Source organism: Bos mutus, chromosome X (assembly GCF_027580195.1).
Source record: "Bos mutus isolate GX-2022 chromosome X, NWIPB_WYAK_1.1, whole genome shotgun sequence".
Lineage (NCBI taxonomy): Eukaryota > Metazoa > Chordata > Mammalia > Artiodactyla > Bovidae > Bos > Bos mutus.
Window position 1 is genome coordinate 51,219,422 of NC_091646.1, and position 24,948 is coordinate 51,244,369.

A 24,948-nucleotide genomic window follows, 5' to 3' on the forward strand; every position below is an offset into this window, starting at 1 on the left:
CAAAAGAACTCAAGAGGGGTGGGGTGGGGGGGAATTTTTCCCTCCTGACACATCTTGAGTCTGACCCCAGAATCAATTTTTTAGTTGCTAGAAGAAACTTTAGAACTGTCTAATCCCATGATTCTCAAACTTATATACAAATTACTTAGGGCGGTTGTTTAGAAAGGCACATTTTGGGGCCTCTTTTTAAAATTGAAGGTCAGAATAGGGCCAGGAATCTACTTTTTAAGCAAGTATACCCAAATATTCTATACAGGTAGGCCATGACCACACTTGAGGGTGGGGAACAACTAGTTCTAAATCAGTACATCGATTTGTAGATGGTAACTGAGGTTCATAGTGGTTACTTGACACATACATCCAGCTACCAGAAAAGAATCTCTCAGGCTAAAGGGGAGTTTTAGGCACTTTTGAGTGTCTGCCTTTGGTACTCACTAGAAGTGTACATTGTGTGACCTCTTAGGAAGCAGCTGTGTTGAACAGATTAAGTCAAAAACTTTGAGATCATGAAGTAGCTGTCATCTTATATTTCTTCCTGATTCTTCTGTCTGGAATTCAGATAGGTTTCATGCTTGTCAGATGTAACCTTTTTGTTATCTTGCAGTTCTATTTCTTGAATGTATAATGCTTGGTTTTTTCTTTTTTTGGATAAAGAGGTTTTTTTTAAACAAACAAACTTACAGTCAGCACTCCCAATCCAGATGTGGAGCCTGTGGATATAAAAGGCTTGAGGGACTTGAGAATCTTGAATTTGGTACCTGCCTGCGGTCCTGGACCCAATCTCCCATGGATACCAAGAGATGACTGTATTAGGGGTGTGGGGGGTGGCAACCATTTATATCAGGGTAGAAGTTGCTTCATGCTTTACTGATTATTCATCCTAAGAACTTGAGGCTTAGTTTTAGGGAACAGACTGGTGGACACAGCGGGGAAGGAGAGGGCAGACAAATCGAGAAAGTAGCATTGACATACATAAGCTACCAATGCATAAAATAGATAACTAGCAGGAAGCTGCTGTATAACACAGGGAGCCCAATCTGGTGCTCTGTGATGATGTAGAGGGGTGGAATGGGGGGAGGGAAGGAGGTTCAAGAGGGAGGGTGTGTATATATATATATATACACACACACACACACATACACATATATATATATAAAATTATGACTGATTCACATTGGTGTATGGCAGAGACCGCCACAACATTGTAAAGCGATTATCCTCCAATTTAAAAAAAACACCCGAGGCCTACAGAAACTTAAAGTAGTAGGAAGGCAAGGTGTATTAGTTATTTTCTGCTACATAACAATGTTTCCACAAACTTAAACTATGAGATAAGAATGTTGTTTTAAGCTCTTATGTGGGTTAGGAATCTGGGCACAGCTTAGCTGGGTCTTCTGCTTAGGATGTCACAAGAATGTACTGAGGGTTTTGATCAAGATTGAGTTATCATCTGGAGCTTTGGGGAAAAATCCAGGTGGTTCTTGGTGGTATTCAATTCCATGCAGCTCTAGGACTAAAAACATCAGCTTTTTGTTGACAACCAGAGATAACCCTCAGCTCATTGTGGCATGGGGTTGGTGAACATGGCTGATTCCTTATAGTCAGCAAAAGAGAGAGAGATCAGCAAGACAGGCACTACATTGTTATTCAGTGTAATGATATCAGTTCAGTTCAATTCAGTCACTCAGTCGTGTCCAACTCTTTGCAACCCCATGGACTGCAGCATGCCAGGCCTCGCTGTCCATCACCAACTAACGGAATTTACCCAAACTCATGTCCATGGAGTTGGTGATACCATCCAACCATCTCATCCTCTGTCGTCCCCTTCTCCTCCCACCTTCAATCTTTCCCAGCATCAGGGTCTTCAAAGGAGTCAGCTCTTTGCATCAGGTGGCCAAAGTATTGGAGTATCAGCTTCAGCATCAGTCCTTCCAATCATTCAGGAATGATTTCCTTTATGATGGAGTGGTTGGATCTCCTTGCAGTCCAAGGGACTCTGAAGAGTCTTCCACAACATCACAGTTCAAATGCATCAATTCTTCGGCAGTCAGCTTTCTTTATAGTCCAACTCTCACATCCATACGTGACTATTGCAAAAACCATAGCTTTGACTAGATGGACCTTTGTTGGCAAAGTAATGTCTCTGCTTTTTAATATGCTCTCTAGGTTGGTCATAACTTTCCTTCCAAGGAGTAAGCATCTTTTGATTTCAAGGCTGCAGTCACCATCTGTAGTGATTTTGGAGCCCCCCAAAATAAAGTCAGCCACTTTTTCCCCATCTATTTGCCAAGAAGTGATGGGACCAGATGCCATATTAGTTTTCTGAATGTTGCGTTTTAAGCCAGCCTTTTCACTCTCCTCTTTCACTTTCATCAAGAGGCTCTTTAGTTCTTCTTCACTTTCTGCCATAAGGGTGGTGTCATCTGCATATCTGATGTTATTGATATTTCTCCTGGCAGTCTTGATTCCAGCTTGTGCTTCATCCAACCCAGTGTTTCTCATGATGTACTCTGCATATAAGTTAAATAAGCAGGGTGACAATATACAGCCTTGACGTACTCCTTTTCCTATTTGGAACCAGTCTGTTGTTCGATGTCCAGTTCTAACTGTTGCTTCCTGACCTGCATACAGATTTCTCAGGAGGCAGGTCAGGTGGTCTGGTATTCTCATCTCTTTAAGAATTTTCCACAGTTTGTTGTGGTCTACACAATCAAAGGCTTTGGTGTAATCAATAAAGCAGAAATAGATGTTTTCCTGGAATTCTCTTGCTTTTTCTATGATCCAACAGATGTTGGCAATTTGAACTCTGGTTCCTCTGCCTTTTCTAAGTCCAAGTTGAGCCTCTGAAAGTTCACATTTTATGTACTATTGAAGCCTGGCTTGGAGAATTTTGATCATTACTTTGCTAGCATGTGAGATGAATGCAATTGTGTGGTAGTTTGAACATTCTTTGGCATTGCCCTTCTTCGGGATTGAAATGAAAACTGACCTTTTCGTGTCCTGTGGCCACTGCTGAGTTTTCCAAATTTGCTGGTGTATTGAATGCAGCACTTGCACAGCATCATCTTTTAGGATTTGAAATAGCTCAACTGGAATTCAGTTACCTCCACTAGCTTTGTAGTGTTGTTTCCTAAGGCTCACTTGACTTCACATTCCAGGATGTCTGGCTCTAGTTGAGTGATCACACCATCGTGATTGTCTTGGTCATGAAGATCTTTTTTGTACAGTTCTTCTGTGTATTCTTGCCACCTCTTCTTAATATCTTCCGCTTCTGTTAGGTCCATACCATTTCTGTCCTTTATTGAGCCTATCTTTGCATGAAATGTTCCCTTGGTATCTCTAATTTTCTTGAAGAGATCTCTAGTCTTTCCCATTCTATTGTTATTCTCTGTTTCTTCACACTGATCGCTGAGGAAGGCTTTCTTATCTCTCCTTGCTATTCTTTGGAACTCTGCATTCATATGCTTATATCTTTCCTTTTCTCCTTTGCTTTTCACTTCTCTTCTCTTCATAGCTATTTGTAAGGCCTCCTCAGACATCCATTTTGTTTTTTTTTTTTTTTTTTTTTTTTGCATTTCTTTTCCATGGGGATGGTCTTTATCCCTGTCTGCAATACAGTGTCACACACCTCTGTCCATAATTCATTAGGCACTCTATCAGATCTATTCCCTTAAATCTATTTCTCACTTTCACTGTATAATCATAAGGGATTTGATTTAGGTTATACCTGAGTGGTCTAGTGGGTTTCCCTACTTTCTTCAATTTAAGTCTGAATTTGACAATAAGGAGTTCATGATCTAAGCCACAGTCAGCTCCTGGTCTTGTTTTTGCTGACCGTGTAGAGCTTCTCCATCTTTGGCTGCAAAGAATATAACCAATCTGATTTCGCTGTTGACCATCTGGTGATGTCCATGTGTAGAGTCTTCTCTTGTGTTGTTGGAAGAGGGTGTTTGCTATGACCAGTGTGTTCCCTTGGCAAAATTCTATTAGCCTTTGCCCTGCTTCATTCTGTACTCTAAGGCCAAATTTGCCTGTTACTCCAGGTTTCTTGACTTCCTACTTTTGCATTTCAGTCCCCTATAATGAAAAGGACATCTTTTTTGGGTGTTAGTTCTAAAAGGTCTTGTAGGTCTTCATAGAACTGTTCAACTTCAGCTTCTTTAGTGTTAGTGGTTGGGGCGTAGGCTTGGATAACCATGATATTGAATGGTTTGCCTTTTAAATGAACAGAGATCATTCTGTTGTTTTTGAGATTACATCCAAAAACACGTGGGATTCTTTTGTTGACCATGATGGCTACTCCATTTCTTCTGAGGGATTCCTGCCCGCAGTAGTAGATATAATGGTCATCTGAGTTAAATTCACCCATTCCAGTCCATTGTAGTTCGCTGATTCCTAAAATGTCGACGTTCACATCTTGCCATCTCCTGTGTTTGACTGCTTCCAATTTGCCTTGATTCATGGACCTAACATTCCAGGTTCCTATGCAATATTGCTCTTTACAGCATTGGACTTTGCTTCTATCACCAGTCACATCCACAGCTGGGTGTTGTTTTTGCTTTGGTTCTGTCTCTTCATTCTTTCTGCAGTTATTTCTCCGCTCATCTCAAGTAGCATATTGGGCACCAACTGATCTGAGGAGTTCATGTTTCAGTGACCTATCTTTTTGCCTTTTCATACTCTTCATGGGGTTCTCAAGGCAAGAATACTATACATCATGTATATAATGTTATACATCCTGTCTATTGGTTAGATGCAGGCTTAGAGGGGAATCGTACAAGCATGTGAACACCAGTAGGTGGGGACCATAGGGACCATCTTAAGATTTTTTCCCCACAGGAGGGGTGAAATACAGAAGGTGTAAGTAGCACGTACTTTAAGAAAAAGAAGCATAATGTTGGGATGTTGGGATGAAAAAAATATTTGCCTCATTTTTAGAATTGAACTACTTTACCACTAGGTGGTGGTATAGTCATTAAACTTAAGACTGCTTAGCTACTGCATTTATATAAAGCTCTTTGTTCTAAATCTTTTCAATTAGGACTGAAGAGTGGGGTGCCTGCTGCAATGTTGAAAATATACCAGAGGGGTACAATCAAGGAACAGACGAAACAAAGGTTTGAGATCTTCTAGGGCAAATAATTTTCATAATCTTGGTTTGCAATATTATAAGTTAAACTAGTAAAGGTCAGATGGTCCATTTTAGTTATATAGGGTGGGGGAGGAGCTGATGTTTTCCTTTGTGGAAGTCTTGATCTGAAAATGTAAAATGTGTGCTTAATGTTCTCTTAATTTTTATTCTTATGGAGTTGTAATTTTTTTCCAAAGCTTACTCTGAACACTTCAGAAATTTCAGAAGCTGTTGTTTTCAAGTTAAAGTAATATTAGAAACCTAGTGGATATTTGGTTTGCAGTCAATCTTCTGTTGCTAAGGTTTCTTTTTGTCATTAAAGAGAATAATGTTTATTCCTGTTTTACTCAAAAAAAAAAAAAAATAGACAGTAATCCTAGTTAGAGAAGCAAGGGGAATTTTACCATCTGTATAGGTCTAAAATCAAGCAGACCTTCAGTTTGAGACTAGTTAAATAGGGCAAATATTACTAAAACAATCTTTGTGTATGCCCTCAAGTACTGGTAATTTGGAAACAGTATGGAATACCATGACATTCTAGGAAAGCAGAAGAAAAAGCTAATTCTTTGGAAATTGTAACAGATTTTGATCAAAACGAAGTAGTTTTCAGATTTGTCCAGTTGACTTTAGGGTACAGAAACACTTGCACCTCTGTGTGTATATCAAGATGAGACTTGTTGAATAGCCCTGACTGAATCTTTAATTCTTGTCTGTGTTGCATTGGTTAATATATGTCCTGAGTTATTGGATGCTTTAGAAAACATTTCCCTTCTGTCATCTATAACCTTTTAGATTTCTGCATATTACTTATTTAGACTCCTTTTTAAAATACACAGTAAAAGTTATCGTGGATTTAATTTCTTTTAATAAAGAAGGAAAGGCCTATATGTACATAGTTTTATAAAAAGGAAAAGAACCTTATTTCTTCCTTCTTCATAGAAGGAAGACTTAAGGATGGTGAGTTGTAGCATGATTATTTTTGTTTTAGTCTCCAGAAAATCCATCAAAGATGCTCTTCCCCTATAAGGTGCTCAAAGCCCTGGATCCAGAAATCTATCGTAATGTAGAATTTGATGTTTGGTTGGACAGCAGAAAAGGTAATGAAATAACAGGATATTTTTGAATCCTGGCAGATCTAGGAGAACAATTTTGCAAATTGTTTTTAAATAAGAGATGTTTTCAAACCATGGTTATGAAAAACACGTTTATATGTTTATATGGTACTTTTAGCCTACTCAATACATGATTTAAGTCCAAAGGAGGAAGCAAATAGGGATAGAATTGGTGAGGGATCTTTTAGAGTGTGATGTTCATCAGGGACTTCAACTTTGCAAAGACTCTGTCTTTAGATAACTTTAAGAGTACCAGAATTGTAAGTGGATATAAGTTCCACTTAAGTTTAATGTGTTAAGATGGATGATAGATGACTAGGTCAAGTGTTAGCAAACTGTGACATGTGAGTCAAATCCAATCTGCTACCTGTTTTTTTATGGTCCATGAACTAAGAATGGTTTTCTATTTTTAAGTGGCAGGGAAAAATTAAAAGAACAATATGTTGTGACACATGAAAATTATATTCAATTCTCAGTGACCATAAGGTTTTATGACAGATTTAAATAGTTGCAACAGAGTCTGTATGGCCTACATTCTTTAAAATATTTATCATCTAGCTTTTTACAGAGAAAATTTGCCAACCCTTGACATAGGTAATTGTTTCTCTCTCCTTATAACTAAGTTGATCAAATTACGTCTTAAAGTTCTGCCATCAGTGTAGCCTTTAATGTTTCGTATTCAACTCCTTGGACCTTGGTGGTGAGCCTAGGTATGGTTAATAATCTAGAATGAGATTAATACCTTGTAGAACACAATAAATGGCTAAAAATACAGTTGACCCTTGAACAACATGAAGGTTAGGGTCACTGATCCTCCAAGCGGTTGAAAATCCAGATATAATTTGTAATCTGCCCTCAGTATTCCCAATTCCTCTGTATCCACAGTTCCACATCCTCAGATTCAACCAACCTCAGTATTTGTAGTACTATTGAAAAAAATCTACATATGAGTGGATCCCTGCAGTTCAAACCCATGTTGTTCAGGGGAAAACTGTATTGCTTTGAAGCAGCTGCATAGTCTTTCTTTTTCTTTTTTTTTTTTATTTTCTTAAAAAAAATTGAAGTGTTACTTTCAAATTGAACCTTATTGGTGTATGACTAATTCTAAGATTACAACCTCTAAGTTTCCACTTATTTGTGTCTTATAGCACAGAACTATTCTGGCAAATCTCCTTAAATTAACCACAGTAATAACCTGTTAAGAGTGATGGAGAGACCTTTCAGGACAGTGGTCCCCCACCTTTTTGTCACTAGGGACTGATTTAATGGAAGACAGTTTTTCCATGGACCGGGAGGGGAATGGTTTTGGGATGGTTCAAGCATGTTACATGTATTGTGCACTTTATTTTTATTATTACATCAGCTCCACCTCAGATCATCAGGCATTAGATCCCGGAGGTTGGGGAACCCTGCTTCAGGACATTTTCCCTACAGATTTTAGATTATAGGGGTTGGTAGCATTGTCAAAAACACTGTGGTAAAAACAAATTAGAAAATGAACTGTTGTAAAACAGGAAAGGAACCAGTTCAGTTGAGCTTGAATCTTCATTTTCTTTTAATAGAACTTCAAAAATCTGATTATATGGAGTATGCTGGGAGACAGTACTATTTGGGAGACAAATGTCAGGTTAGTTTCTTCTTTAAAGAATCAGTAATTTGCTTTTCTGAGATTGTGGTTTTAGTCATTAATATGTGATTAACAAAACTAATTAATGTTTATGTTAGGTTTTAATTACAAACTTGTGATTATATGTGAAGTGTAAAGCTTTTTCAGCTTGTGCTGCCTCCATTGAACTGGACTGGCAGTGTTTATTATCAGCTGCTTTAATAAGTAGATACTGAACTCCATTTCAGGAGAAGTAGTATTTTTGCTTAGCAAAAGCCAGATCTGCTGATAGACTCAAGACTAGATGTGTTCTTACTGTCTCTTCCCCTCTTTCAGGTTCGCTTGGAATCAGGTGGAAGATATTATAATGCTCATATTCAGGAAGTTGGAAATGAAAACAGTTCAGTAACAGTCTTCATTGAAGAGCTGGCAGAAAAGTAAGAATATAATAATTTGTTGAATTAACTAAAATCTTTGGCTCTTGATGCCTTTTTATAGTCTTAAATTGAGAATTACCAGGATGCTAGTAAGAGAACAAAGTTATATCTGGTACTGGCCTAAGATGACTTATTTTGAATTGTAAAAGCATGTGATGAAGTATGAAATTTCAGTAAGTCTATGCATAAGTTTTGAAATCCTAGGTAATAGCCAACTTATTAGAAATATTAAGAACAACAAAATTCTGATATAAATTTATACTAATTTGAAAGCTAGTTTGCTAACTGAGCCTCTGCCAATATCAAATTAGGCTAGTCCATTCGTTCTCAAACTTTAACATACCCCAGAATTACATGGAGAGTTTGTTAAAATTCAGATTGATGAGCTCTGTCCCCAAAGTTTGATTTAGTAAGTTTGTGATGGGGTCCAAGACTTTGAACTTGTAAAAAGTTTCCAGGTGATACTAATGCTGTTGGTACACTTTGAGAACCATTAAACTAGGCTGTGCTGCCCTAACAACCAGACTCTCAGCAAACTTAGAGTTCATTTCTTTCTCATTTAGCATGTTTATAGTAGGTCAACAAAGGGGCCCAGGTTGACAAGGGCTCTATCCAGACATATACTGCCATGATCACAGGCAGGTGGAAAATGAAAACATGACAAACCATGTGCTGACTTTTAAAGCATATGCTCACATTTTACTGGCCAAAATACGTTACATAATTAAGCCTAAAGTCAGTGGGGTGAGAAAATATAATCCTTCTCCAAGGAGAGGCAACAATTATTTGTAAACTAGTCTACCACAATCTTTCCTACTTAATGTGATATGTGCTATAAACAGCTATGAATTTATACAAACTGCTCTTAGTTTTCTAATGTACAAAGAAAACTTCAATAAGGAGGCTAGGGGTTACAGGTTTAAGTAGAAAACACTTGAAAATGAAGCAGGAGGGATGTGTATAAAATGAGAATTGACTGTTTTGCAGTGGCTTCATGTTGTTATCTCTACCTTTAAGGCATGTTGTTCCACTAGTTGACTTAAAACCAGTTACCCAAGTGACACCTGTTCCTGCCTGGAATGCTATGCCCAGTAGGAAAGGAAGAAGTTACCAGAAAATTTCTGGGGGCTATATCCCAGAAATAGGTTTGTATACTGAAAGTTTTATTATTTTCCTCTTCTTGTACTTATCTAAATTGCACTTATTTTTAAAGCTGTAACTCAAGTCTTATCCTGGTTTAAAGTTCCTCCTTTGACACTACTGAAGTTTTGGGATGGATAATACTTTGTTGCAGGGAGCTGTCCTATGCATTGTAGGATGCTTGGCAGCATCCCTGACCTCAACTCACTATATGCCAGCAGCATTCTTCTCCAAGTTATGACAACCAAAAATGTCTCCAGACATTGCCAAATGTGCCACAAGGAGGAAAGGGGCAAAACCGTCCCTAGGTGAGAACTACTGTGTAGGTGACTTTGTTTAGCTTAAGCTGGGGTGGACTTTAAGCTCTAAAACCTGAAAAGATTTCTCAAAGAACTAGGAAAGCATCTCATGGAAGCAACCAGAGATATTAATAGGCATAATTTCTTGGATAATAGTAACATAGGAAATGGAATGACTAACTGTTTCGATGACAAAAGTTGCCTGTACTAAAGATAGTGCTGAGATGTCCATCAATACAGAAGTTACTTGTTCGTTTTGCCCTTCCAAAAGGAACACCTAGTACATCCTTTTTTTTTTTTTTCTAGTACATCCTTTGAAAATACAGAAATTTCTTCCCCTGTATTCATATGGATTTCCTAGAAAAACATCTGAGTGTTCTAGACATTTGTGGGATACCTTGGACCTTTTGCTTTGGTTATGAAGCTTATTGCTTACTGCTTTGTTTTCTTGAAAGCTATGTCAGAGATGGACATGAAGCAACGGAAGAAGATGTTCAAGAAAGTTAGAGGGAAAGAGGTTTATATGACTATGGCTTACAGCAGGGCAGAACCCCTTCTCCCACCCAGGCTTCAGCACAGTATGCATTATGGGCATGGCCCTCCAATGCACTACTCACAGACAGCTGGCAATGTTATGTCTAATGAACATTTTCATCCTCAACATTCATCTCAGAGACAAGGTCGGGGATATGGGATGCCCAGGTAGGTCTTAACTAACTTTGAAGATAATGTACGTCTCTGTTTAGACATTGGAAATAATTCCTGGGCAGAATTACGGTAGAACTTAGAAATATCTTAATAGTTTAGATTTCTCTTATAATCTCTACCTGAAGGGACATAGAGAATGGAAACGATGTATACTTAAATTCTTGGCAAACTTATGGAAGACTCGTATTCTCACAGTCTAGGAGAATATGAAGCAGTTGCTAGAAGATAGAATGCCATCAGGCTGAGAGTGCCATGTATATGGCACTGAATCTATCAATAATGAATAGGCCGATCTGTAATGGAAAAGAATAGGAAAAAAGAATGTATGTGTGTATATATATATATATATAACTGAATCACTTTACAGCAGGAATTAATACAACATTGTAAATCAGCTATACTTCAATTAAAAACAATGGATAGGCCTAATGCCAGTAGTGAGGAAAGCAAAGCTCTTTCTATTTGATTGTTTTTAGACAGATATGTTAATTCTATTTAACTACAAAGACTGACTGCTCAAGCACTAGTAAATAAGAGTTCTGTTTTTTCCCCCGTTATTCTTAGGGATTCTTCTCGCTTTATAAACAGGCACAACATGACAGGCCCTAAAGTCGGTTTTTACCCTGGTCCGGGTAAAAGGTGCTGCCAGAGCTATGACAACTTCTATAGATCTCGGTAAGTGAACTTTAAATGTGGAAGGTTAGAGAAAATGAGTGAGTCTGACTTTATTGCTATGCAATAAATATATGGACTAATATTTTTAAAGTGTCAACATAGAGGCGTTTGAACTAGTATTTAGAAATTTAGAAACAAGTTAGTATCATATTTTATCTTTTTATCCCCTTCTCATTCTGCAAACTTAAGTTCCTTTAGACGTAGTCACCGCCAGATGCATTGTATGAATAAGGAGTGCCAGTTTAGCTTTGCTCCAGAAATGCCCAGGGGCTTGGAAGAAACCATTACTTTTTATGAAGTTGAAGAAGGGGATGAAACTGCTTATCCAGCTTTACCTGTAAGTAGTTCAAAGTTTTACTCACAAAGCTATTTATTTTTTTCTCTTTTATTTTTTTTAAGTAAAGGTAATGTGGATAAATTTTAGCTACTTTGCAAATTACCAAATAAAGCCCTTCCTGGAAAACATGAGTTTTCATCTTAGAGCTTTTAAAAATTAGGGGAATTTTTAAAGCTGTCCTTACAGAAGAGGCGTAGAGGTGGACTTGCCTATATAAGTATGGGCTAAATTTTTCTGTTTTCTTGATCATTACTTCCTCACATATTTTTGATTCTCAAGTACATTTAAAATATTTGTAGCTTTTTCTCTGACTATATAGGGACATTGTGTTTGTGTGTATCTCTTTGGTACAGAATCATGGAGGGCCCTCTACAATGGTTCCTGCTTCTTCGAGATACTGTGTTGCAAGGCGAGGACATAGCTCAGGCAAACAGCCTTTGAATTCAGAGGAGGGTGATGGCCAGAGTGACAGTGGTGAGTCAGTTACAGTTCAGTATTTTTTTAAAAAGATGATTCTTGTGGTATGAGCACAACAGGGCTAAAGTTTTGGTTTGGAAAGGGTCCCCCTCCATTCTGGCAGCTCATTTTGAAAGTTATCAGTTCTTGTTATCAGAGCTTGCTAGATTTTGAAGATGTCTTGATATTTTTCAGAAAGACAGACTTCTATTTCTGTAAAGCCACTACATTGTTAAAATGTTCAGTTCTCTGATAGGTCTTCAGTGAGTTTTGATTTGGTGAGATTTCAGTATTGGAAATATCTATTCTTTGTTAGTAAGCAACTGTTCATGTTGTCCATACCATTTGTATAATTACTTTAGATTTTCCTGTGATTGTTATTTTACAAGACTGCTATGAAATAATTTCTTTTCCTGAAGAAATATATTTGATCTATAAACATTACTATTCATTGAGTTCTAATGGCCATATACTGTACTAAGCAATTATATTTAAAATTTAATATAATACTTTGTCCCTCTGAGGAATGTGTATCTTTGTTTTATATATGAGGAAACTGAGATTCAGAGGGAAAATGACATAGCCAAAATCAGATACTTGGTAAATGGCAGAGATTTAATTACTTATAACAGCTTTACTTAGATGTAACTTACACATTTGTACACTTTACCTAACATGTACAATTCAGTGTTTAAAGTGTAAATGGTGGCTTTTAGTATAGTCATGAAGTTGCATGCTGCTACTGCTAAGTCGCTTCAGTCGTGTCCGACTCTGTGCAACCCCAGAGATGGCAGCCTACCAGGCTCCCAAGAACACTGGAGTGGGTTGCCATTTCCTTCTCCAATGCATGAAAGTGAAAAGTGAAAGTGAAGTCGCTCAGTCGTGTCCGACTCCTAGCGACCCCATGGACTGCAGCCCACCAGGCTCCTCCATCCATGGGATTTTCCAGGCAAGAGTACTGGAGTGGGTTGCCATTGCCTTCTCTGACATGAAGTTGCATACATCATCACAATCAATTTTAGAAAAAGAAACCCTGTACCCATTAGTGGCCTTCCCTAGTGGCTCAACTGTTAAAGAATCCACCTACAGTGCAGGAGACCTGGGTTCGATCCCTGGGTTGGAAAGATCCCTTGGAGAAAGGAAAGGCTACCCACTCCAGTATTTTGGCCTGGAGAATTCCATGGACTGTATAGTCCATGGGGTCCAAAGTGTCGGACATGACTGAATGACTTTCACTTCACTAGTGGCTCAAACAGTAGAGGATCTGCCTGTGATGCAGGAGACCTGGGTTCAGTTCTTGGGTTGGGAAGATCCCCTGGAGAAGGGACTGGAAACCCACTCCAGTATTCTTGCCTGGAGAATTCCATGGACAGAGGAGCCTGAGAGGCCACAGCCTAGGGAGTCATAAAGAGTCAGACACGACCGAGCGACTAACACTTTTACCTATTAGTGGTCAGTCCCCATTATCCCCCCAGCATCCCCTTCCCTGCCACCAGTCATAGGTAGCCATCAGTCTGCTTTCTGTCTTAATGGATTTGCCTGTTCTGGATATTTCATATAAAAGGATTCATGCAATATGTGGTCCTTTGTGACTGGCAGAGATCAGTTTTGAACTTGGTTTTATCTGACTCACACTGTTAATAGTTGTTAGGAGTGCCTTGCATTGTGAAATGTGCTTTTTTTATTAACTTTTTCTGTAAAATGATATATGCCTACTGAAACACTTCTGGAGGAATTGGGTGGATTAAGGAGGTATGAGGTGTTCTGAATGATTTGACTTACTGGTCAGCGTCTTTTCTTGTTATATTCTTCTTGCTGCTATTTATGATGAAGAAAATAGATATTTTAAAGAATTTAATGACAACATATCTAGCCCAAGAATGATCTTTGAAGAATTTGTACATGCATATGTATGCCTGTGCTTATGTATGCGTATTCCTGGCTCTTTTACTCAGGATGACCCTTTGTCTATTTCTTTTAGCGTGGTGGGTACCTTCAGATGTACTGTTCACCTATAGTGGCATATTTAGAGTAACCAAGTATTTTTTCTCACCTTAAATCCTGTTTTCTGGAGGAGCTGCCTGCATATGTATTTGATAAGTGACATGTTTAAGAATCAAATCCACTTTTGACCTTTGTGGTTTTATTTGGTGGAAAGCAGTCCAACTGAAGGTTGATTTTCTCTGAATTTCAATGATATAGCAGTCTTACAGAAAAGTACTTCAGTCCTCTAAGCAATCTTCTGACAACAAACTGATTTTCAAGGTATTATATACCTGTATCAGGCTGAAAAACAGATGAGGTATGACATATTCCTTTAACGTTCACCTAAGCAACCTATTGGTTATTTTAGTCACATTACTTTATAATCACCATTTCCTATATGTCGAGCATCATACTATGTTCTTTTCACCCCACTATGAGCTAGGTACTATTATCCCTGTTTTACAATGAAGAAATGAAGACACAGAAATTAAATAACCTGCCTAAAGTGATACAGTTATTCAAGATTCAAATCTAGACAGTCCTAACTCCAGAGCCAGTGAAGTTAATCACCATAATCTACTGCCAGAATTGGACAGAGCTGGGTTTTTCACGTCTGCCTGAACTCTTAAGAACCAAGGGAACTTTCAAAGGAGAAATCTGTGCTGTTTATAGCCAGTCTGACTAATATCTGTTGACTAGTATGAAAGCTTTAAATCACTTGTTTCAAGAATGTGTACATTTTAGTTTTGAACATGTACCCATAAAACTTGAGAAAAAGCAAGTGCTGGCCATCGGATACTGCTGAGCAAAAAGCTCTACATAAATGCACTTTTTCTGTCTTTTTTTCCTAGGGGGATATCATGAAGATTATATTTATCCTTCAGGTCAGTGAGATCTGATATTCATTATTTATAAAATTTCAAACTATAAAATAATGCTCATTATTGTACTTTGGTTATATCTTCTAGAACCAGACTATGACACTTCAGGTGTTTATAGCACAGCTGAATCTACTGCAAACTTGGTAGGTATTTAATTATAATCTCAAACACATATAGCTCCTGTGTACTAGAGCACTGTTCTAGGAGCTATGCACTTAAATGTGTTTAAGTCAGAATAGTCCTATGAGGTATTAGGGTATCATTCTGATTTTGTAGATGAAGAAATTGAGACCCAGAAATTAGCTCATCTAAGATCACATTTTTCTAGAAATTATCCTAGATGTTCCTAATATGTGTTGATACAAGAGGAAATTTGAACATTGGCAGTGATTTTTTTAGAGGATTTTGTCATGGGTCATTAATCTCAGGTACTTAATTTAGCAAAAGTTTATTTCTGCTACTTGCGTAGTGGAGGGCTCAGGAGGGCTCTGCTTAGGGGCTTAGGCTGATGGAAGCTCCATTCATGATTGGTAAGACAAGAAACAAAAGGTAGTGAATGGTGCACTGGCTCTTACAGCTTCCATGTGGAGGTGACACGTATTACTTTTCCATTTCTTTAAATTGGACTGAGCATATTTCCCTTGAGACTCTTAACTTCTCTGTGCCTGGAAGTCAAAAACTTGGAAATATTTTAATAGCACTAAGGATTACAACATTTAACGAAACTCCCTCACACAGACCAATTACTTCCTTCCACCTCAAAGGAGGCAACCTTAAAATCTCCTTCAGTGTGATTAAACTCAGAGCCCAAGGTTTCTGAAAAATGTGTAGTACTCTTTGTATTGGGTCCAGATGTGGTTCCTCTTGATCTGGAGGCCTAAAACCAAAGATACAAAGTTATTTACCCCCTACATACCCAATTTACAATGGTATAGCAGGGACTAAAAACTTGCAATTGAAATTCCCATCGGATCCAGGGAGAATGGGAGAAACAGTTACTGGCCTGTAGCATTTCTGACATCATGCTGGACAGACATTTTGAGGGCCCCCATCCTGGGCATTGGGACTGTTGCCTGGAAAAGCTCCCTGGTTAATTCTTTACTGGGGCTCTTGATTATGCCACAGCCCTTCCTTGGCCATGTTTGAAGTAGGCATTGGAGAATAATCCTTGTTGACAGCTGAGCAGCTTCCTCACACTGCTTCTTACTCATAGGAAATTGAGAGCCCAAGGCTGGTTTTTAATCTCAATTGGATAGTTTTAGTTCTGCTCATGGTTTCTTTGGCTGTGTGATTGATTTATTGTACAGCTTCTCTGATTCCTTCCTGTTAGTTTCATGTGCCAGTAGCCATACTGACATTAGATTTGCTATAATTCTTTGAATTCTTATTCCTTTCATGACTCAGTGGGTAAAGAATACACCTACAATGCAGGAGACACAGGTTCTACGCTGGGTTGGGAAGATTCCCCTAGAGGAGGAAATGGCAACCCACTCCAGTATTCTTGCCTGGAAAATCCCATGGACAGAGGAACCTGATGGACTACAGTACATGGGTCACAAAGAGTCAGACACAGCTGAGTGACGAAGACACACATTCCTTCACATTCTTATCCCTGTTTCTCTACTTGAGTGCAAATACCTTGAGCTTATCAATCACTGATAGAAGAGTCATAACCTTTGAATACTTTTCCCATGAGCCATTTTGTCCAAGTGCAAGGACTAACTGGATGTTATATCCTTAATTGTACTCCTGGTTTGAGATACCTTAGTGCAGTCATATTTTAGATTTGAGTCTTGCTTCAAGGCCAGCTTTTAACTTCTCTTTGTTGTTCAAAATATTTATCAATTTTATCTTGTACAGTTTTGATTTGAAGCAGTTACCTCTTCAAACCCTAAAAGTCCCAGTATTCAAGGATTCTATTCCCTTTCATTCCTGCCTACAAACTACTTTTCCTTACACATTTTAAAATACCTTGCTAAAATCTGCCAGCAGTAATCAAAACACAAAATTAATGTTCTGTTTCCTAAACCTCCTCCCTTAAGAGCTACAAGTTCATAATCTTCTCTAAGTCAAGTTTCTGTTACAGCAGCACCCTAATTTTAGTTACCAGTTACTGTTTTGGTCAAGCTAAGTTATGCTGTGGCAGCACTCCCCCCAAATCTCAGCAGCTTAACACAGTTGTTCTTGCTAATTTTATAGGTCCAGTGCATGTTGGTAGCAGGCTTTTGTTCATCAGAGTCACTCAAGAACCCAAGCTGATGGACCATGTACTTTCATAGTCATCTTGCAGAGCTGAAGATAAGGAAATTAAACACTGGGTATCAATATTTCTGCTCATATGTCATTGTCCAAACCACAAGGCCATACCTAACTAGATGAGGCCAGGAAGAGCAACATACCCATGTACCTAGAAGGAGAATTGGAATATCTGTGAAGAAGTTGAATGACTACCTTCTGTTCTCTGTGATTAATTTAAACTTTGATAGCTTCATGTACTTAATTTTTGTTTTTACTGTTTAGGCAGTACATCTTAGGAAGGTAAAGAAAACTGTAATATATAATTCTCTTCCCATTATTTCTCCTTCCCTTCCTTTGTCCCTGCTAGAGAAATAGTTTTTCCCTTCCCTCTGTCATTACTATTCTCAGTATCACATGCTTTTATACCATTTCGTGAAATAGCCACCCAAGTTGAAAAGGCAAGTGAAAAATCTCACCTTCAGGAATGACAGTAGACATTTTCTTTTTGTCTCTTTAATTTCATTTGTTACATCTTCCTTTTTGTTCTGAACTTACTTTATCATACATCCCCAGTAGATTTCAATCTCTTCATGATGTGTTCTGCTCCCAAGCCCCAGTCACCAAGTTTCTAAGTAATTTTTCCACAGCATTCTGAGAGGAGAGGACCTCTGCAGGACTTAAAGATTTCCAGGCACAGACTCTTCTTCTAACCACAGCATTTATTTTTCTTACTTTCACGCCTAAGTCTCACCTAAATCCTTCTCTAGAATTGTTTGGAATTCACACTGGGCCTTCTGAGCCAGGGCTGAGTTCACTTTTTGGCAGGTATTTGGTTTGCACTTGGGGCTTCCTGAGACCAGAGTTTGATCCCTGGGTCGGGAAGATCCCCTGGAGAAAGGAATGGCAGCCCATTCAGTATTCTTGCCTGGAGAATTCTGAGGATTAGGGGAGCCTGGCCGGCTACAGTCTATGGGGTGGCAAAGAATTGGACATAACTGAGTTACTAACACTTTCACTTTGTGCTGTACTTGAAACCAAACTTTTGAAATGTTCACTCTTTAGGTTGACATTAAGTTGTGCTTGTCTTTGTCACTTTGTGGTTCCTCTTGGTTTCTCTAATTACTTCCCCTGATTTCTTCTGTGTTCTTACTATGAGTACCAGTTTCTGCTGCTAGTTTATTTTCCTGTCATGACAATCTGTCATGCATAATCCTGAGTGCTTTAAAATCATTTTTTGCTTTCACAAGGACAAGGTCTTGAACCAAAGGAGAATGATGTTTGGGTTATACTACATCCTGCTTGTAGGATGCATCTGACCAGTTATCCACCCTTGTTCCTAGCTGTATCTTTAGATGGACATCTTTCTTTTAGCAACACTGTTCCTGGTGCTAGTGATTTTGAGGTTTTTATGGCAAGAGAAGACACTAAGAAAGTGTTTAAATTACAGTCCTCCATTACATTTTAGTATCTGCATTGCGACTAGACTTGGATATGATCAAGATTTCTACAGTAGGAAATATTAGGTTAGTGCAAAAGTAATTGCGGTTTTTGTGTTGTTGAAATTTGCCTTTGTACTGGAATACATTCTTAAATAAATGTGGTTGTGTTATACATTATTTTAATGTGCATTTCTCAGGTTTTTTTTTTTGCTAATGACTTGTTATGTACAGTTTATTTTTCATTTTAGACTGTGGAAATGATGTTAGACAAAAAGTAAATTTGAGTGATTTTCTTATTCGAGTTCAAAATGGATTGTAAAGCAGCAGAGACAACTTGCAACAACAATGAATTTGACCCAGGAACTGCTAAGGAGCATACAGTGCAGTGGTGGTTCAACAAGTTTTGCAAAGTAGTTGGGAGCCTTCAAGATGAGGAGTATAGTGGCTGGCCATCGGAAGTTGACAAGAACCAATTGAGAGCAATCATTGAAGCTGATCCTCTTAAAACAATCCAAGAAGCTGCTGAAGAACTCCATGTCAACCATTCTGTGGTCATTTGGCATTTGAAGCAAATTGGAAAGGTGAAAAAGCTTGATAAGTGGGTGCTTTGTGAGCTGATCTGAAATTTAAAAAAAAATCATTGGAAGTGTCATCTTCTCTTACTCTGTCCAACAACAGCAAACCATTTCTTGATTGGATTGTGATATGTAATGAAAAGTGGATTTTATACAACTGGCGATGACCAGCTCAGTGGTTGGAACAATAAGAAACTCCAAAGCACTCCCCAAAGCCAAACTTGCACCAAGAAAAGGTCATGGTCACTGTTTGGTGGTCTGCTGCCAGTCTGACACACTATAATTTTATGAATCCCTGCAAAACCATTACATCTGAGAAGTATGCTCAGAAAATCAATGAGATACACTGCAAACTGCAGTGCCTGCAGCTGGCATCAGTCAACAGAAAAGGCTGCATTCTCCATGACAGCGCCCAACCACATGTTGCACAACCAGCACTTAAAAAGTTGAATGAATTGGGCTATGAAGCTTTACCTCATCTCCCATACTCACCTGACCTCTTGCTGACTGACTACCACTTCTTCAAGCATATTGACATTTTGCAGGGAAAACACTTCCACAACCAGTAGGATGCAGAAAGTGTTTTCCAGAGTTTGTCAAATCCCAAAGCACAGGTTTTTACACTAAAAGAATAAGCAAGCTTATTTCTCATTGGCAAAAATGTGTTGATTGTAATGGTTCCTATTTTTATTAATAAAGATGTGTTTGAGCGTACTTACAATGATTTAAAATTCACAGCCTGAAACCGCAGTTACATCTGCACCAACCTAATAGAACAGTCACCTTAGTCAGGCACTAGAGTGATGCCTTTTGGAGTATTATCATAGTAGTCACTTCCAAATCTGAATACTTTTAGGACAGATCAGTTTCACTTAATTTTAGGAGATATTAAAACAAAGCAGATCTTTTATTGGTGTATTGTTTAATTTCTTGATTTCCCCATATTTGTATTTGTGTATTCATTAAAGTCTCTTCAGGCTAGAAGACCATGTTCTATGCCTCCTCAGGACACAGTTACCTCGTACAACTACCCCCAGAAGGTAATCTTTTTTTACTTTGCAGTTAGTTGAAGTGGCCTGAGCAGGGGAAAATGAATTTTTTCTTTTTGTTCTCTTTTCCCTTCATCATACTTCAAAGAAGCTGCTTATATTCATATTTTAAGTATTCTTGTACTTCCTGGTACCTGGCACAGTATTTAGTAAATTTATTAACAAATTTATTGATCATCTACTCTTCCAGACACTTTTCTACGTGCTGACACTAAGCTATTCATAGTCTGTCTACTCTGAACCTCTTATATAATGAATAAGTTAACGTCAGTTACCTGTCAAGTCCGTGTCATTTCCTGAAAATTAAAATGTAAAGCTTTCCTATAGAATGGGGAGCTGGCATCAAAAAGGTAGCTGAAACCATAGGAGTTAGTATGATCATCCTGGGAAAAGGAAGAGATTGAGAAGAACTTCTAGAACAGAGCCTGTGTATCACCATTTAAAAAATGGGTAGAGAAGGAATAGCCAAGGACGGAGGAAAGCAGGAGAATGTATTATGGAAGTCCAGGAAGAAAATATTTCAATGAATAGTTGTGTCAGTTGCTGCCAAGCAGTCAAGCAACATAAGGACTAAAAAGAGTCTACTATCACTTGTTGTCATGGAAATCACTGTGACTTTGAATATAATTTCTGAGAACCAGAGAGGGTAGCAAACACATTGCAATGGGTAATAAGAAAATGGAGACTGCAAGTAAGGATGGTATTCATGAAGAAGAAGCTATTATCATTTATTGAACATCTCTCTGTGCACAGCCCTGTATTGGGTGCTGTGGCCTAATCAGAAAAGCAAATTGCAGTCTTATGAAGTTTTTTTTAAAAAAGGAAAGAACACTTTTTTTAAGTTTTTGTATGGGGAAATATATATGCATGTTAAAAATGCAGTGTAAATTTCTGGATAATATTCAAGAAACCCAGAGGTTACTTGTTTGTTAAGAGAGGAGCTAAGCAGATAGAAGACAAGGGTTGGAGGGAAATTTTTCATTGTATATACACGTTTATACTTGGTTTTTGAATAATAATAATGTATTACCTTTCCAGAAAAATATTAAAAATGTAAAGCTCTCAAAGTAATCTGGGATCTTCTAAAAGAAATAACCTTCCTATATTAGGTTTACATGAAGATTGACTTCTTGGTGTTATCAGAATACTATTTCCTGAAATTTAGGATCAGATAAGAGACTAATATTATTTGAGAAACCAAACTTAGAGTTCTAAAATTTCTTCCACACTTACAGGTGATGGTAAATTCTGCAGCAGTTGCAGCTTCCTGTGCCAATAATGTTCCAGCTCCAGTCTTACCTAACTGTGCAGCCGCTAATCAAGCTAGTAGTACCACTTCAGTTTCCTCACAGAATGCTATACAGCCTCTATTTGTATCTCCACCTACACAAGGCAGGCCAGGTAGGTTATTAGTGGTTGCTTACTTTGGAAACCTCTTTTTCTATTCATGGACATGCACATACAGCAATTCTAGTGATTGGATAAAATTACTTGAATCTCCAGTATTAAGTTTGTTTAACCTACTAATAATGTATGTTCTATAGTTGAATCCATGAGATTTGAGAGGGTTTGAATTTTTTTTCTTGTAAATTTGACTTTGATATAATTTCATAGCTATCATTTTGCTACCCCATTGAAAATTTAGAGGACTTGTACTAGTTTTTCAAATTTTGAGTTTTATTATGCTAAAATTAAGCTAGAGGTGTTTCACACTCTTACAGAATGAAAAGTTTGGCTCTAGAACTTAAGAGATCTAGGTTAGAATCTTGGTTTTGCAACTTACTAGCTATGTAACTTTAGAGAAGTTATTGAATCTTTCTTACCTGTAAACTTGGAGGTACTCATAGTACCAGTTTATGAAGTTGTCAAAATTTCATTGAGTTAATATAGTTTAAAATTCTCAAAATTCTGGGAAAGTGCTGGCAACCACAGCATAGCTTTTCAGTCTGTGTCACCAAATAAAAATGGAAATAGCAAAATCAGAACCCATTGGACAATGCTTAACAACAAAACTAGGTGACAAGGTCTGCCCATGAGCCTTAAAATTTAAGCAGGTAGGGGACAAACCACCAAGCACGAGACCTGCAGGCTGTCAGGGTCTATATGGGAGCAAGAAGACGGAAGCACTGGGGATGTTGTCTGATGAACCTGAGAACAGAAGAACCCTGAAAGAGCTAATAAGAATTCACTGAAAAGTGGGGCAGCCAATTTGGAAGGAGCAGCTAAGACTGGGAAGGGATTTGATCTCTCCAATACTCGGTGAGTGCTTTGGGTACACAGTAAAGGGACTGAAGGGCTTTGGAACAGTTTGGCCGCTAAGAACTCTCAAAACTGACCTTGGCAGGACTACCTTTTGGGATAGTATTCCTCACTGGGGAGAAACTCCTGGGAGTAGAATCAGAACTGATGAGGATAGGGAAAAGAGCAGGTCCAGACTGAAGTTGTGAAGAACAGAGCCAAGGAATACTAGAAAGTAGTCATATTTTAAGCGCTATATAAAAAGCAGTTGAGAGCCATATGAAGTTAGAAGAGCTTTCTTGTATTCCATCTCCTTCCAGAGTCTGTGAAAAATAATTTCACATAAAAATTAATGAAAGGAAAGCCCTACATAAACATATACAGAGGTGTTTTAAGGGAAAATGATGATATCCCTGTAGACAGTAAAAAGCATGTCATAAATGTGTACACTAAACAGAACTTTTTCAAAATGAGATAGACATTAATAAAATAATACAAAATATTAAAACATAATAAATCAGGATTAGAAAAATTCAGAGGAGGTGAAAGAACTCAGAAAAGTATTAGAAATGGAAGAAAGTCATTTTGGTAGTGAAGACTAAACTACAAAAAACATGACCGAGTATATACAATAGATAATGCTTTAAGAGAAAGATGTAAAAGGGGGTAAATCTAAAATGAAAAAACAATGAAGAGAAAGACTCAAAAGTGACATATTGAAGTTAGGCAAAGGATATCCAGCACTGATAGAAGTTCTGAAGAAGAAAACCAACGTAAGGGAAAAGAGTACTAAAATTTACAATTCAGAAAATTTTCCTGACTTAAAAAAACTTCAGAAACACATACTGAAACAGCACTCAGCATAACTGAGAATACTGAGGCAGAACAACCAACACCAGCATATTCTAGTAAAACAACTGGACTTAAAGAAAGTGCTTTGTTTATCTAGATAAAAGAGCCTATGGAGTATAAAGGAAATAAAATGATAATCATCCAACTTTGACAGCAGTGCTTCAGCTAGAAGAAAATGGAGTGACATTTAATGAAAGGATACGTGAACCAAAGATTTTATATCCAACCAAACATTTTCAGGCTTAAAGGGTAATATATAAGAATTCAGATAATATTGTTCTCATGAGTACTTCTTGAAAAATCTACTAAAGATACGCTTTCAAGCAAGGTAATCACTAGCCACATAGGACACTTTAATAATTACTATTAAGTAAAATAAATCTTCTGTTGCTCAGTCACACTAACCACATACCAAGTGCTCAAAGCCACATGTGGCTAGTGCACTGTATTGGACAGTGCAGATACAGAATATTTCTGTCAAGGAAAGTTGTATTGGATGGACAAAGTATTGAAGAATGAATTTTGACTTTTAGACCACCAAAACAGAGACATCAACATAAGACTTGATTGTGAATATTAAATATGTATTTACACAAAATAAAGGCTGAGAGGTTGATGATACACTATGTAAAAGCCTTATGTTTGAACAATGTAGATATAGTATAGCTATTTTTAAAAACAGCAGAATTGAGAGACAATATGCCAAGCTTTTTTTAATGCTTTCAATAAACACATCAGGTTTTGTATAGCAATCTATACTTATTATTCAGAGACTATAATGTCAGCTACAATACATGAATATGGGATATTCCAATTTTATCCCCTGTGTCCTTGCACACCAGGTCTCAGTATGGAAGAAAGTTAATACAGATATATACTAAAAAGGCTAAGGAAAAACTTTTATGGTATTATATCACATTTGAATTGGAAATATCAATATGAACTTGAAGTATTTTAGCTTTAAATTTATTTCCTAGCTCTGTCTACTGAAAAGGCCTAGAAACCACGAGTATCTTTAGCATTCAGTTTGTGACACTGAAATACCATTTCTCACTTCAAAGCAAATAGCTATGTGGAGAAATTTCTGGTTCCAGGTTTGGGCAGGAAATGTTCAAGATGAGCCTGGATCATCTTGTCATGCTAGATGGCAAGGAGGCTACCAAAGAGTACTGGGATCATGTCAAAAGAACTCGAGCCATCTTAGAGAGGTTCTCACTGGCCAGAGATGCAACAGTTTGAGCTTGAATAATGATCATTGTAATAGGTTGGGACATATCAAATATATTTAAAAGTTCCTGATGATATTTTAGAAATTGATTCCCTTGTGATTAACAGATACAAATAACTATACATAAAATAGATGAAAAAAACCAAGGATTTACTGTATAGCACAGGGAACTCTATTCAATATCTTGTAATAACATATAATAGAAAATAATCTGAAATATGTATATATAACTGAAAAAATTGGTTCTCAAGAAGATATGAAATAATTTTGCTTTCCTGAAAACTGGACAGTATAGTGAAAGAATCAAGTATTTATCCTACCTTTCTTATATGAACTTTCCTACTGGGATTACCAAGTAGTAGATGAGGGGAAGTATTTCTATATATTAGTATTCTGATCAGTAAAAAAAAAAAAAAGAAGTGGCAGAATATGCTCATCTTGCAGTCCTTACTGACTGAATGGATGCACATTAAACAGCAATTTTTGTTAAGACTGCAAAGATAGTGAGATGTTACCTATAGACTATTAAAGGAATCAATCTTGAGTCTGATCTAGTCTTCT

At 37.6% G+C, this 24,948-nt stretch overlaps 1 protein-coding gene across 5 annotated transcripts in view; it reads left to right on the forward strand.

The window, feature by feature from the left end:
* The window catches only part of LOC102276206 (ALG13 UDP-N-acetylglucosaminyltransferase subunit), a 72,324-nt gene that overhangs the window by 29,515 nt on the left and 17,861 nt on the right, over window positions 1-24,948 (forward strand). For 3 of the 5 annotated variants that reach the window (XM_070366450.1, XM_014480780.2, XM_070366448.1), the window contains 13 exons: window positions 5,042-5,117; window positions 6,120-6,228; window positions 7,806-7,870; window positions 8,186-8,286; window positions 9,304-9,431; window positions 10,181-10,427; window positions 10,998-11,108; window positions 11,298-11,445; window positions 11,799-11,919; window positions 14,739-14,771; window positions 14,856-14,911; window positions 19,989-20,060; window positions 21,305-21,470. In XM_070366450.1, the coding sequence (XP_070222551.1) occupies window positions 5,042-5,117; window positions 6,120-6,228; window positions 7,806-7,870; window positions 8,186-8,286; window positions 9,304-9,431; window positions 10,181-10,427; window positions 10,998-11,108; window positions 11,298-11,445; window positions 11,799-11,919; window positions 14,739-14,771; window positions 14,856-14,911; window positions 19,989-20,060; window positions 21,305-21,470 (1,433 nt within the window). The remainder of the gene's footprint in view (window positions 1-5,041; window positions 5,118-6,119; window positions 6,229-7,805; window positions 7,871-8,185; window positions 8,287-9,303; window positions 9,432-10,180; window positions 10,428-10,997; window positions 11,109-11,297; window positions 11,446-11,798; window positions 11,920-14,738; window positions 14,772-14,855; window positions 14,912-19,988; window positions 20,061-21,304; window positions 21,471-24,948) is intronic. The other 2 variants (XM_070366447.1, XM_070366449.1) reach the window with 2 other exon arrangements.